We start from the raw sequence: 15077 nt of genomic DNA, 5'->3' as shown, positions 1-15077 counted from the left end.
TTTATTTAAGCGTCATCCTGAAGAGACTTGGCCAAAGTGGACCGCTCAAAATCCTTCTGCTGAGGGTCTTACAATAGCATAGTTTAGGGGTTAAGATGAGGATGCTAGAGTGAGACTGCTAGAGTTCAGGTAGCTTTACCACTTACTGGCTTTGTGACCTTGGGCCAATTACTTAAACTCTTTGGGCCTTTGTTTTCTCCTTTGTGAAAGGAGAAACCCCTACTGTATGGGGTTTTCGTGCTAAGGAATTGAGTTAATATTTACACAGTGCCTAGAACAGTGCCTGGGTATATAGTAAGAGCTACTCAGTGTTAGTTACTATTACTATTGTTGTTATTATTTATCATCAGGTCCATAACTGACCCACATTCCTTGAACTTTACAGTAGATCTCCCAGAGATGACCACTACACATGAGGACATATTTATCAACATGCCTTGCCCAGTTATAAGCCTGTATACCCCTTATAGGAAACAATCTGGACAAAGCTAAATGTGACAAGTGAAATTATCTCATTCCTACTTCAAATGCATAATTATCACCCTCCCTTCTTGGCAGTTTTAAAAATGAGACTAAGCTCAATAACTTAAGTTCTCAAGGCTTCATAATATATATATTCCCTGAATGAAAAAAAAAATGCACATTTATTGGAAACCCATTGTATGTCAGTTACTGGGGATTCAAAGACATTTAAGCCACTGTTTCTTCTGCAAGGTCTTACAATGTAGTAGAGAGAGGCGGATAACGTAAGATTCCCATGCCGTACACTAAATGCCGTTTTCTTAGGGAATTTGCATTGGCTCCATTCATGGTTTTTCAGGTCTGTCCATCAGAGCAAGGTCTTGGCAAATTAGTGAAGTAGGCACAGTTTGTTTTTGGCTCCTCTCTCCCCTTCAGACATTCCCTTTCCCTCCTCCGGAAAATCCCAGTTCTAGGATCGAAAACATGATTATAATCCCTGCCGAAATGTTTTTGCTAATAATATAAGGATTTGCCCCTCCTGAGGGTAAGTGCATTTTTGTAAGGAGGTCTTGAACCTAAAACATCATTCTAAAGCTAAAGGAATGAATTTCTACAGAAAGAATTTCAGGTTACAGCTTAGCTGGGGGAAATGAAGCCTTAAGTACTGGCTAATTTTTATTCTTTAATCATAATTATTTTTACTCTATGCCTATCTTTATTTTATTGCCCATGCTTTTTTATGAGCGGGTTTCCTCTAGTGTTCAAGTATAGACCAAAGAATAAGCAGTAAAACTTTTCATTTCTGCTTGCATTTTTACGATTTTTATTATTGGGCAAGGGTTTGAAACACTCAGCCTTCAACCTATTTTGCCCCATTCTGACAGTAGGTTTCAGGCCTCCTTTTCACCAAACTCAATTATTATGCTTGATATTCACCATAGAACTTCTACTTCTGTTAAATTAAAACATGCAAACCTTTAATGGGAAAGGGCATATTTTATTCGTTAATGAAAAAACATGTTTTTATCACAATGCTTTCTATTCAAAGGTTGTGTTATAGCATTTGTTGTGCATGTTTTTGTCCTGAATCAGAGCAGCAGGTTCTAACAGGCTGGCCCATTATTAGAATGTATTTCTTCTCATGAATAACAAGTGCATTATTTTAGAAGTTTAATCCTTTTCTCTAAAAGGGGCATACTATCTCTTTAGAAATTAATCAGTTTTTGCCTTCACATTTGGTCTTCAATTGCTGTATAGCGTTGTTTCACTCCCTAAATTATGTGTCATAGCTATAGAGGTCCATGAATTGCTGCAGCTGCCAAGAAGGAGGCATTTTTCTCTGGTCCATAGAATAAGCACTGTTTGTATCCTCTTTTCACAAACATTTTTTTAAAGTTCCCATGATGGTCTAAGAGAATATTCATTTTCAATTGGAATTAAAAGTTGCATGGTCACGAATTGAAATAAAATCATGTATATAAATAATAATGGCACAGTATCACAAGGAAATTACTCAACAGATGAAATTCAAAGATTTCTGTGTACTTTGCCATAAAACAAATCTTTTTTTCATGAACTTTCATTATATTTTTAGTAGGACATGATCAACAGGAGACTCAAACAATAGTTGTTACTCTCTTTCTTGGAAAGCAACTGGGAAGCAAATTTTATCAGACATTCCTAGAATAATTTAGTTAATGTAAGTCCTTCAAAGCATTAGCCAGGTGGATTTTCTGCTTTTGTAATTCCATTATGGTCAGTGTCTGTGGTAAACATCACTGGATGATAAAGTACATCTTTATTTGAGAGGAGGAACTAGAATAACATTTAGTCCAAGAGTACTGTAGTTACAAGCAATAGGAAACATGCAGTAGAGAGAGAAGAAAGTTGAATGAAAAATAAAAAAGGATCATATTTATTTTCATTTAAGTATAGTCAATATAGATGAATGAAAGTCTGTCTTCAGAGACTATTAATGTTTATTTACTTTTCCATTTGTGTCACATTGGGTAGTTCCTGCAGGAAAAAGGAAATACTCTCCTAGCTTGTCCTCATTTGATTTTCAGATGATTCCAGGAATGTTCTGCATTGGTGAAGTGGCAACAGGACCCAGCTATATGTCATTTAAGTCAAATCTGGGGGCTCAAAAAGGATTTTGGGTAGTTTCTGCCACCAAATAGTGTTTACAATACAGAGAAACAGGCCTTGAAATCATAGAACCTTAAGACTAGAAGCAACCTAAAAGTTGTTTAAGCCAATCTTCCATTCAGTGTTTAAATGTTCTACAACAACCTTGGTAAGCGTCCATCCCATATGCTTGATGCTGTCAATGACCAGCTTCCTACAACCTCCTGGCTGGTCAGTTTCCAACTCAACCACATGATTGCTGACTACTGAAAGCCTTCTGCCCCAAAAGGAAGCTCAATGAAAAAGCAGCTTTTCTAGGCAAGTCCCGTGTATCTTCCAGTTATGGATCTAAAAGATAATAATTTCCCCATTTCACCTCCCCCCCCACCTAAATTCTTATGTCTCTTGCCTCAAATATGAGGAAATAATATTTTCTCTTCCATGCCTATTTGGCTTTAATATATGATATTATCACCAAAGTGAATAGCTCCTAATGAGCATGCTGTTCCAGTAATTCCTTGACTTACTGGTTCAATGTGTGTATGAGTCCCTTCCTGTAAGATAAATGTGCTAAAAATGACTGGCAAGTGTGTTAATATTAGTAGCAAATAAACTCAATTAAATATGAGTGTGAAAACTTTTGACATTGGCAGAGAAGCATATTCTTAGCATAACAGGGAAGTTTATGGAAATCATAGAATGTCCAAAATTCTATTCACCTCCTGGGTCATTAGGAGTTGTAGCTTTGCTGTTAAGGTAAATTACTCATTTTTTAATTAGATAACTAGACACCGCTTTTCTTCAACTAAACCTTAAATACATAATCCCATTTTCCTGCTCCTTATCTGGTTCATGTTTGTATACCACACAAGAACTATGTTTAACCTATTACTAAAGTTTCCTTTTTCTGGGTTTTTTTTTTTTTTTAATGAAGACCTAGTTTTACTTGCACATTTTTCACGAGCATCAAATAGTGGATGATCTTTCAAGCTTGAACAGCAACAGTTGTATCGCTGAGGAAGGATTTCTTGTTTCAAATTGTCTAGGTAATGATTTACAGCTATTTTTGGTAATTATCAAAATGACAGCTCCTTGAATTTTTCTGCATGCAGAAAAATTTGCTGGCTAGCATCTTTCAGACCCTGGGAGGTTCATCCCAATCCTTGGCATGTGGGATCAAGGGAACGCTCTGAAATCCTCACTGCAGAGGGAATTGACCTGTCCAACATTATCTTGTGATACATGTGAATGTTTGATGGGATAACTCTAAATGTCTGCGGACTCCTGAGGCCTGGGATTTGTGGCAGGATGAACCCACATGTTGGGTGATATTACGTATAAACCTTCGGCCTTCCAAGACCAAACCTGACAAATTGAACCTATGACGATGGTTGAGCTCCTTTGAAGAGGACTCACAGTACATTGCAGCATCTATCTTCATACAGTATTCAACAAACGGTTGCTAAAAAATGGAAAAGAGAGCCAGGGTAGGGGCTCATGCCTGTAATCCCAACCCTTTAGGAGGCTGAGGTGGGAGGATCACTTGAGCCCAGGAGTTGGAGACCTGCCTGGGCAATGTAGTGAAACCCCATCTTTACAAAAAATACAAAAATTAGTCGGGCATGGTGACATATGCCTGTTGTCCAAGCTATTTGGGAGACTCAGATGGGAGGATCACTTCAGCCAAGGAATTCAAGGTGTCAGTGACCTGTGATCACACCATTACACTTCAGCCTGGGCAACAAAGCAAGATCCTGTCTCTAAAAATAATTAAAGATAAATAATTTAAAAATGGAGAGGATGCAAAAAAATAGTACATAAGATTAACATGCTTATATAACTGGAAAATCAGGAAAAAGAAATTAACAACCTTTTCAACTTCTGAATATTTTCAGAAAATACATGTGGGTACCACTGGTTATTATAAGGCATGAGCTGGGGGTAAAGCTGGAGAAGAAATCTTAAAAGGAGAAAGGGAAGAAAGAACATAACAGGCAAGATAGGAGAGAGGTAGAAAGAATTTTTTTTTTTTTAAAGAGAAGAAAATAAAGTGTATTTAATATACCTTCCACATCATTTCCTTACTCAAAAATCTTCAATGGATCTGCATTGCTTACAGGATAAATTTCAGTCTCTTTAAGCTAATGTTTAGTGTGTTCCGTGATCTGGATTGAACCTACCTCTCGAACACATACCTCTGGTTTATTTATTGACTGTCCCTGACTATTCCTTTAGGGTTTTTATATTCTTGTCTTTGCTCCCTAAGGAAAATCTCATGTACCCGTCAGGATACAGACTCAGGGACTACACTTAGAAGTTTTATATAGACAGCACTAATTGACCTTGTTTTCTATCATATTTACTTTACACCCCTTAACATTTTCCCTAATGTCCTCAGATAGAACTCCCTTAACAGTAGGAACTCTGACTCTAATTCTATCAGATTATTTATGTGTTTTTTATGTATGTTTTGCTTTTGTGTGTGGGGTTTTTTTTTTTTTTTTTTTTGACATGTAGGATTTAGACAATTACAAAACTGTTTTTCCTACTAGTCTCCATTGTGCTGCTTCTGCCTGCTACATAAGGATGCCTTCATCTTACTAAATTCTTCAGCCTTGGAATATTTTTCCTACACAGTCATTTTTTCAAAGACTCCCTTTTCTTTGAACCCAGCATTTAGTACTACAAGTAAAACAAAGAATCATCAACTTTTCTTGAGAGTCTTTACAGAAATTTGCCACATAGAAGTTATTTGATTGGCAAGAGTTTATATTTTTTTCACGATGAGACAGAACACTGATTTTAAAAAGGTTCAATAAAAGTAATATGACTGAGGCACCTCTACTTTGTATACTTTATTATAGGAAAAAAAATCAGATACCCAGGAGCTAGGATGAAAAAAAATCTCATTTTTCAGAGCAGCAGAAGTTGAATCCCTGCAGCTCTCAAAATTTAAGTGCAGATTTGTCTTTCGAGCTTGCCTGGATGTGTGAATGGAGATTTGTAGTGAACCCTTATAACTCCATGGAATTTCAATATATAAACATTTCATATCACAGTCATGAAGAGAAGCCCAAGAAGGTAGACTATTATAACTCAATTTATACTTGGGCATTCCGAGACCAAAACCAGTGAATGAATCTATAGTATTAGTTGCATTTCTATAAAGAAAATTAACAAAAATTTTTGCAACATCATCTTTTTTCAAAGAGCCAATTTACCCTTTTAAAAAAATCTATATACTCACTAAGCCCTGAGAATTAAAAGAAATTTTATAATTTTCATGAAGCATGAGAACCTTACATGACAATACACTGAAATGAAATTTAGCAAGATGGCCGCCAACACATTGCTTATGAAATTTTCCAACTAACTCTTAGGCGTCATGTTCACTCACACGCAGCCTTCAGTCCAATAAGGCCTGTGTGTAATTCCTGAACTTGGACATTATGTGAGCATAAGGCCCATAGCAGTCATATAGCACACTTGGATAATTGCACAGGCCATTTGCAGAGTGCCTCCACCAGTGGTAGGGGAAGTATTAAAAGAAAGAAGGTCCTGGATGAGATGACACAAGTTACTTGAGTGTTATCTTAGGTCAAGCAGTAGTACATCAGTGTATTGGTGTGGCTGTTTTCAGGTTTGTTGAACTTTACCTTAGGGACTCATTTTCGTTTGGCCATGCTGAGTACATGTCATTTTTAGTAATTCATTTTTTGTCACAATTGAAATATTTTAGATGCATTGAAATAAACGTTGCTAACAGATTCTCCTTATACCTTGGTTCATTTTGTCTCCTTTTCCTGAAAAGTTTCTTCCTTCTGTCTGTTAAAAATGCCACCCATGTGCCAAGGGCCAGCTCCAATCTCCACCTTTCTCTTATGCCCTCCACAGCTGTCAACCTATGGTGATTTCTGCATCTTTTGAATGCCAGCATTATTTTGCTTCTTAAGTATTTATTGTCTTGTTTATGTGTTATTTTCTTCTGTGTAACTCTTTTTTCTCCAGATATTATACATTTCATCTTTCTTAAAGACAGAAGAGTTTTCTAATGCTTTGTGTACCAAACATGGCCTAGCATAGTGACTCTCCCTTGTAGATACCCATTAAATATTTGTTGACTAGTTGACATAATTTGTTACCTTTATGTTACCTTTAACACATTTCTCAAGGAAAAAATATAAAACCTCACAGATCCACACTTATGGACCCCGTTCTGAGCTACTTTGCAAACCTTTCCTTTGTATAGTCATGACATCATGTAAATAAATAATCTTGGTACTGGAATGCATCTTGGTATTGAAATTCACTATAAGTCTTACTTATTGGGAGATAGTTCAGATGATTCCAAATATTAATTTTTAGAAGTTATCAGTGAAATAACACAAAAAATATTAAAATTCCCAATTTCTAAGAATTCCACTGAAGTATTTCTCTCTGGGAGAAATACTATTTTAATAAACCCTATACTACTGTGAACTATGGGGAAAAAAAAATGCCCAGTATATTAGGACAAAATGTATTCAAAGCCCTAACAATATACATATTTTGACCTTTCAATATTACTTCTAGAAAATACATTCAAAGGAAATAATTAAAGATGCACACAAATACTTAGCTACAATGATATTCATTATAGCATTGAATATAATATATACATATATTTAAAAACCTAAATTACAATAAAATAGATGGTCAGATAAACTAATTATACATCATACGGGGCACCATTAGAGTGTGTATTATATGAGAATGTTTAACAAAATGGAAAGATATTCACAATATATTATGTGAAAAAGGTTGTAAATATAATTTTTTTTAATACTGGAAATATATGCTCCAAATGTGGATATTAATGTCATTTTTGCAATGAGATTATGGATTTATAAACTTTCTAGAATGAAGGTATGTTACTTTTGCATAAAGAATTTTTAAAAATTAAAGATACTAAAAACTTAGCCGGTACTTTAGAATTCAGGTGCTTGCTCAGCCAGTAAGTATATTAGAATTACTCTCTAGGGTCATATACCCTTCGGCCAAGAAACTATAGTACTTAATCTTTTGAATTTTTCAAAAGATTATAAGACAAACTAAAGAAAGCATCTCTCCTCTTGATTGTTAACTTCTTCAGAAAAGTGAGTGAACATCTTATGACTAAAGCCATTCCATGTGATGCGATTGTGGGAACATGTTCTTCTTTGGCGACATTTGTGCTCATAGCTCTCACTTGATGTTGCTTGTAGGTCCATGGGAAGTGTATGTGTAAGCACAACACAGCAGGCAGCCACTGCCAGCACTGTGCTCCGTTATACAACGACCGGCCATGGGAGGCAGCTGATGGCAAAACGGGGGCTCCCAATGAGTGCAGAAGTAAGTAACAAGCCCACGATATTTGAAAGCTTTCTTTGTAAAGTCAGCTTATCTGTGGAGTCCTTGTTGTCTCTAGAAACACAACACAAAGTGGTGGGTGACAAACACTAGACCCTACACAAACATAGCCATATCACTGCCCACTGAGGCTTCAGCCACTGAAAACAGTTGCTGTTCGTTACATTGCTAATGTGACTTTTTCGCCAAGAATATGTTCCCCATTTTCTTGGATACTTTGTGGGAGCTAAGAACCCTTTTATAATTTGACATAATAAAAATAGGAGGATGGCTCACACCTGTAATTTCAGCACGTTGGGAGGCCGAGGCGGGTGGATCACTTGAGACCAGGAGTTCAAGACCAGCCTGGCCAACACGGTGAAATCCTGTCTCTACTAAAAATACAAAAAAAAAAAAAAAAAGAAAAAGAAAAAATTAGCCAGGCATGGTGGCGTGCACCTGTAATCCCAGCTACTTGGGGGGCTGAGGCACGAGAATCACTTGAAACCGGGAGGTGGAGGTTGCAGTGAGCTGAGATCACGCCACTGAACTCCAGCCTGGGTGACAGAGGGAGACTCTGTCTCTAAATAAATAAATAAGTAAATACATGAGTAAACACAAGAACATCTGATTCTGTTGTACTCTCATTGCTGAGATGGTGAATTATAAACATGAAAATAGCTATTTTGAATTCAGTTCTCAAAACTACCCAATAAAGCAGGTGGTGTTAATCCCATTATAGAGATCAGCTAACTGAGGCTCAGCAAGATGAAGTGATTTGCCAAAGTTAGTAAATGATAGTGGGGACTTGATCTCAAGTCTCAAGACTCCAAATTAGGTACTTTTTCCCATAATACCACATTGCCTTTTTTTTCACTTTATGATGCTTGAAATGAAAGATTAGATTTGAAATTAAGCCAGTAAGTTAAGAAGGAGATTTCCCTACAAGGACTAACTAGCTTGAGGTTTGAGGCTGGAGATTAAATAGGAAGGTAAAAATATGGGAACATGAGCCATTTTTTCTTTGCAATTTAAAATGTTCAGAGAAATGTGCATGCCCATCCCAATGTTAACACTCACAAACCTCTCTTTTACAAGGGTTTAAAAGCAGGTTCCATGGGTAACATTGTGAGAAGTCTCTTCCCATACATAATTCAGAGTCATAACTGATTTGTTTTTGTTTCTAGGAAATGTAAAGGATTTCCTGTAAGAATAAATCTTAAATTATCTTGTAATATACTTAAAAAGATATGAATCTGGTCAGAATTTCATAACACATCAAGGAAACAATGAAAAACAATAGCACAAACATTTTCAAATACATTTGACCTCCAAAAATCGGGATTCTTATTCTAAATCACCAATGAAGAGAATCTAAAGAATTTATCCTGAATTCCTAGGGTGCCTTTCTGACTCTTTCCACATAAATCAGCTGCCTATCTAAATACATATAGAACACAGAGACAAGTCACTTGATGCTATTGACTTACAATCTTAGAAATGCCTTTGAGGAATTGTTATATAATAAATACTGCAGGCCTCTTCTGTAAGAAAAATTGAGGCTTCAATAGGAGTCCACCTTCTACTCACCTGCTCAACAGCTGAAGAATAGTACTTCATGAAATCAAACTACTTGCCAAGTTCCTAGTTCCTAAGCTCTGTCCACCAGAAGCTCATGAGTAATGACCCTTCCAGGCTCATTAGTAAGCATGAATTCATGCCTGCATCTGCAATATGAATGCTCATTTCCACTTAAGGCCTGACAATCTCAGCTTTTCTTAGCAAGGACAGGAGACCCACAGGATGACCCTTGAGAAGTAATAGGAGTGGGAATCGTGAAGTGTTACCAAAAGAGAGGGTAAAAACTGATGGTCACTCCTGTAATCTTTCCACAATGAATGTCAACCCCCGTTGGTAAGTTCATCATCATATCTTTGCCCAACTAGACAAATCTACACTTTGTTGACTTTCATGCATCTCCTGAAACTTTTTTTTTTAATTAACAGCCTATAATGAAAAACTGGAAGGCTACACAAGAAACTCTTTTAAAAAAAGTAGTAACCTATTGAAGTCAGGGAAAACAAGATAAATGGGGATGCAGAGGCTAGATTTCTCAATGGATGCCTTTCTATATTCCTTTGATTTTTGTATTGTTAACTACTCAAAAACTAAAACTAAACATTAACAATCGGTTTATCCTATTTTTATTTATTTTCATTTATTTATTTTGAGACACAGTCTCCCTCTGTCACCCAAGCTGGAATACAATGGCGTGATCTCGGCTCACTGCAACCTCCACCTCTCAGGTTCAAGCAATTCTCCTGCCTCAGCCTCCCAAGTAGCTGGGACTACAGGCGTGTGCCACCACACCTGGATAATTCTTTTGTATTTAGTAGAGATGGAGTTTCACCATGTTAGCCAGGCTGGTCTCAAACTCCTGGCCTCAGGTGATCCACCCGCCTTGGCCTCCCACAAGTGCTGGGATTACAGGCGTGAGCCACCATGCCTGGCCAACTCATCCTATTTTTAACTACCTGATATGAGATAAGCCATCACTTTATTTTTACTTATTAGTGTTTCTCTCCACGCTTCTTATTGCCAGCCTGCAAGTGTAATGGGCATGCCGATACCTGTCACTTCGACATTAATGTGTGGGAGGCATCAGGGAATCGTAGCGGTGGCGTCTGTGATGACTGTCAGCACAACACAGAAGGACAGCATTGCCAGAGGTGCAAGCCAGGCTTCTATCGTGACCTGCGGAGACCCTTCTCAGCTCCAGATGCTTGCAAACGTAAGTAACCTGTGGTTTCCAGAAAATAGGCTGATTTGTACAAGAGATGAATCTCTTTATCCTTCATTCTGCTAACCCAAGAGAAGGAGGTCATTGAGGTTCTCAGATAATAGACTCACAGATATCAGTTAATTTCTTCATTAATAAGAGGCAAGAATTTTCAACCTGTTGGGTGAAAACAGTACAATATTCATAAAAATAATTTCCTTTCTCACTCTCCATAAAGTAAAATTATTTCCTCTAGCACCACATTTTAGAAAACAAGATGAGTAATAAAAGAGAAAAAAGAGTGATGGAGAGGGAGCGCTATTTAAGATCTTAAGACTTTACTTGTGAGGAGAAGGTAGACAATAAATAGACTCAAGCTGATGAAATAAAGGGTGGTTACTGCACTTGGGTTATTATTTTACCTTAACAGTGAACTTAAACATGAAAAAAGATTAGTTTTGGTTTCCTTATAAATCCATTTTGATTGACACTGCTCTAATGTATCCTCTGTATCATAACTAATTTAGGAAATCATAATAATTTTATGCTTTCCCCAAAATACTAAACTCTTATAGCATGGGTTCTGCTTTTTTGTTGACATAACTCTGAGAGGAGGTTTATTACGGTGCCTTATGCCTGTAATCCCAGCACTTTTGGAGGCCAAGGCAGGTGGATCACTTGAGCTTATAAGTTTGAGACCAGTCTGGGCAACATGGTGAAACCCTGTCCCAGAAAAACTACAAAAATGAGCCAGGCATGGTGCTGTGCGCCTGTAGTTTCAGCTATTTGGGAGGCTGAGGTGGGAGGATGGCTTGAATACAGGAGGCGGAGGTTGCAGTGAGGTGAGATGGTGCCACTGCACTCCAGCCTGAGCAATGGAGCAAAACCTTTCTAAAAAATTAAAAATTAAAAAAAGAAAAAAGTGGAGAGAGAGAGAAAAGGAAAGGAAAGGAAAGAAAAAGAGGTTTATTTGGAGAAAGAATAGAATTTGAAAAGACCTACCCAATTCATAGGACACTATCTGAAATATGTGAATATAAAGGGTGAATGCAGAGCTTATGTAAATGTCAAATGTGGATGAATAGCTCATCTAACCACATCAGTATTTACCCTCTATCAGCTCAGAAATCATCAGATAACAGAAGCCACTCAAGGCTATTAATGGAGATTGATGATCATGCCCTTCCTTTCCCTAGCAAGGACTCCATGTTCTAGCTCAAAAACAGTGACAGGAAGAAAGCACTACAATGGGAAACAAGCATTTAAAACCTTGGGGTTATTTGTGAGTTTGTTAAAGGAAAAACTACATTGCTCTTTAAAAATATTTTTTAACGTCAGGGAGAAGATATCAACGTGCAATTTGAACGGGCTTGCTTGTTAAAAGCTTTTTCTCTTAAATAGTGGCAGATAAAATATAGTACTGGCTCACTTTCCACACCAAGCACCAAATGTGGATTTGTGACATAATATTTCTCCCAGCATCCTGTTTTACTCCTGCTCCTTGTTTGTACTCAGACTTTGTAATATTTAATAGGTTTCAAACAGATGTAGATTCAATGCCTTCACTGCCAGTTGCCAGCTGTGTGACTTTATGCCAGCTGTTGAAGCTCTTTGGACTTCAGTTTCTTCATATGTAAAATTCCTACCTGTAGTGTAATGAGAACTATATGAGACAAAGTGTTTATATAAGATAAAAGGGTTAGCACATTGCCTGTCATAGAGTAAGCCCTCAAGAAATGAAAACTAGGCCAGGTGGGGTGGCTCACATCTGTAATCCCAGCACTCTGGGAGGCTGAGGTGAGAGGATCACTTGAGCTGAGGAGTTTGAGACCAGCCTGGGCAACAGAAGAAGATCCTGTCTCTATTTTTAATATTATATTTTAAAATAACAATAAAGAGGCTGGACGCAGTGGATTACGCCTGTAATCCCAGCACTTTGGGAGGCCAAGACGGGCGTATCACGAGGTCAGGAGATCAAGACCACCCTGGCTAACATGGTGAAACCCTGTCTCTACTAAAAATACAAAAAATTAGCCAGGCATTGTGGCGGGTGCCTTCTAGTAGTCCCAGCTACTCAGGAGGCTAAGTCAGGAGAATGGCGTGAACCCGGGAGATGGAGCTTGCAGTGAGCTGAGATTGCGCCACTGCACTCCAGCCTGGGTGACAGAGCGAGACTCCATCTCAACAACAAAAAATAAATAAATAAAATAGCAATAAATAAATAAAACTGAAAACTAGTATTATAATAACCGTCATGTCCTATAAGCCAGAAGGTGGAAAATAATACTATAGAGTGTCTACTCTTCATTGATCAAAAATACCTTATGTTAAAGATAATTACCTCCTTAAAATCTGCAGCTCCTTGGGGCCTAAAATATAGGATCCTAATCTCCATGTGCTAACAAAATGGTCTGCTTATAATATTGCTTCAACCTAGAACATATTTAGTCCTGACACCATTTTGTACAGAATATGTTTAAATGAATAGATATATATATGTGTGTATCCCATAGCCTCAGACCACTAGTAGAAATGTCTAAAAATGAGAATGTATGAACTACTAAGCAGATTATCGGAGGAACCCCACCTCTGATATTCACGTGGGTTCTTTTCTATTTCCCTAAGCGTCTCAGCTGGTCTGAGAAATAAAGAGAAAGAGTACAAAGAGAGAGAAATTTTAAAGCTGGGTGTCAGGGGGAGACATCACATGTCGGCAGGTTCCGTGATGCTCCCCGGGCCATAAAACCAGCAAGTTTTTATTAGTGATTTTCAAAAGGGGAGGGACTGCACGAATAGGGTGTGGGTCACAGAGATCACATACTTCATAAGGTAATAAAATATCACAAAGCAAATGGAGGCAGGGCGAGATCACAGGACCACAGGATGGGGCGAAATTAAAATTGTTAATGAAGTTTTGGGCACACATTGTCGTTGATAACATCTTATCAGGAGACAGGGTTTGTGAGCAGACAACCTGTCTGACCAAAATTTATTAGGCGGGAATTTCCTCATCCTAATAAGCCTGGGAGTGCTACAGGAGACCAGGGCTTATTTCATCCCTTTGGCTTCGACTGTAAAAGACGCCCGCCCCCAGGGGGCCGTTTATAGACCTACCCTCAGGGCACATTCTCTTTCTCAGTTCCTTGCTGAGAAAAAGAATTCAGCGATATTTCTCCTATTTGCCTTTGAAATAAGAGAAATATGGCTCTGTTCATCTGGCTCACCAGCTCACCGGCAGTCAGAGTCCAAAGTCTTATCTCCCTTGTTCCCTGAAGATTGCTGTTATCCTGTTCTTTTTTCAAGGTGCCCAGATTTCATATTGTTCAAACACATATGCTCTACGAACAATTTGTGCAGTTAACACAATCATCACAGGGTCCTGAGGTGACATACATCCTCCTCAGCTTACGAAGATGACGGGATTAAGAGATTAAAGACAGGCATAAGAAATCACAGGGTATTGATTGGGGAAGTGATAAGTGTCCACGAAATCTTCACAATTTATGCTCAGAGATTGCAGTAAAGACAGGCATAAGAAATTATAAAAATATTAATTTGGGGAACTAATAAATGTCCATGAAATCTTCACAATTTATGTTCTTCTGCCGCGGCTTCAGCTAGTCCCTCCATTCAGGGTCCCTGACTTCCTGCAACACAGATAAAAGAGGAAAGAAAAATAATTGTCGTTAACTTGGATAAGTTAACTGTCTTATAGGGCAACAGGTAACAGTTTCAAAAAGATACTGTTATATAGCATTTCCTTGAAACAGTACACTCTACAGTATACCTAATGTGTTCATGGATTCATTCATCCAGTTACTGTTTATTGAACACCTCCTATGTGCCAGGTGCTTAAGATGCATCAGAGAACAAGACAAAGATCCCTGCCCTCAAGGAGCTTATATTCCGATAGAGGAGACAGACAAGAAATATAATAAGTGAAATATACAGTATGTGAGAAGTTCATAAGGGCTACTATCATCAAAGAAAAAAAAATAAAACCAAGAGAGAAGGGATCCAGGGAGCCAAGGGCTTGGGGTGGGAAGAGGAGTGGCAGGCTACAGTACGGGACAGGATGATGAGGGTAGGCCCCAGCACTGGGAAGGTGAAATTTCAGCTAAGATTTGAAGACAGTGAAGAAGTTTGCCAAAGAGTTAACTGGGGAAAGAACATTCTAAGGAGAGGGAATACCTAAAGTGAACATCTTAAGGCAGGAAGGTGCCTGATGTGACAGAGAAAATAACATAGCAGTGTGGCTGCAAATAAAGGTCAGTGTGGCTGCATCAGAATGAGAGTTGGGGGGTGTCAGGAGATGAGACTAGAGAGGTGACTGGGAGGGGAG

At 38.0% G+C, this 15077-nt stretch overlaps 1 protein-coding gene and 1 long non-coding RNA gene across 5 annotated transcripts in view; one reads left to right on the top strand and one right to left on the bottom strand.

Annotated features, from left to right (window-relative positions):
• Positions 1-15077, bottom strand: part of LOC126930317 (uncharacterized) — a 590715-nt gene that overhangs the window by 317392 nt on the left and 258246 nt on the right. The window lies entirely within an intron of this gene.
• NTN4 (netrin 4) overlaps positions 1-15077 on the top strand; it is a 122194-nt gene that overhangs the window by 57849 nt on the left and 49268 nt on the right. For all 4 annotated transcript variants that reach the window (XM_050747164.1, XM_050747165.1, XM_050747162.1 and 1 more), the window contains exons 4-5: positions 7833-7959; positions 10559-10747. In XM_050747164.1, the coding sequence (XP_050603121.1) occupies positions 7833-7959; positions 10559-10747 (316 nt within the window). The remainder of the gene's footprint in view (positions 1-7832; positions 7960-10558; positions 10748-15077) is intronic.

This window comes from Macaca thibetana, chromosome 11, assembly GCF_024542745.1.
Source record: "Macaca thibetana thibetana isolate TM-01 chromosome 11, ASM2454274v1, whole genome shotgun sequence".
NCBI lineage: Eukaryota > Metazoa > Chordata > Mammalia > Primates > Cercopithecidae > Macaca > Macaca thibetana.
The sequence above is the reverse complement of the archived record's forward strand: the minus strand, read 5'-3'. Positions and strand labels throughout refer to the sequence as shown.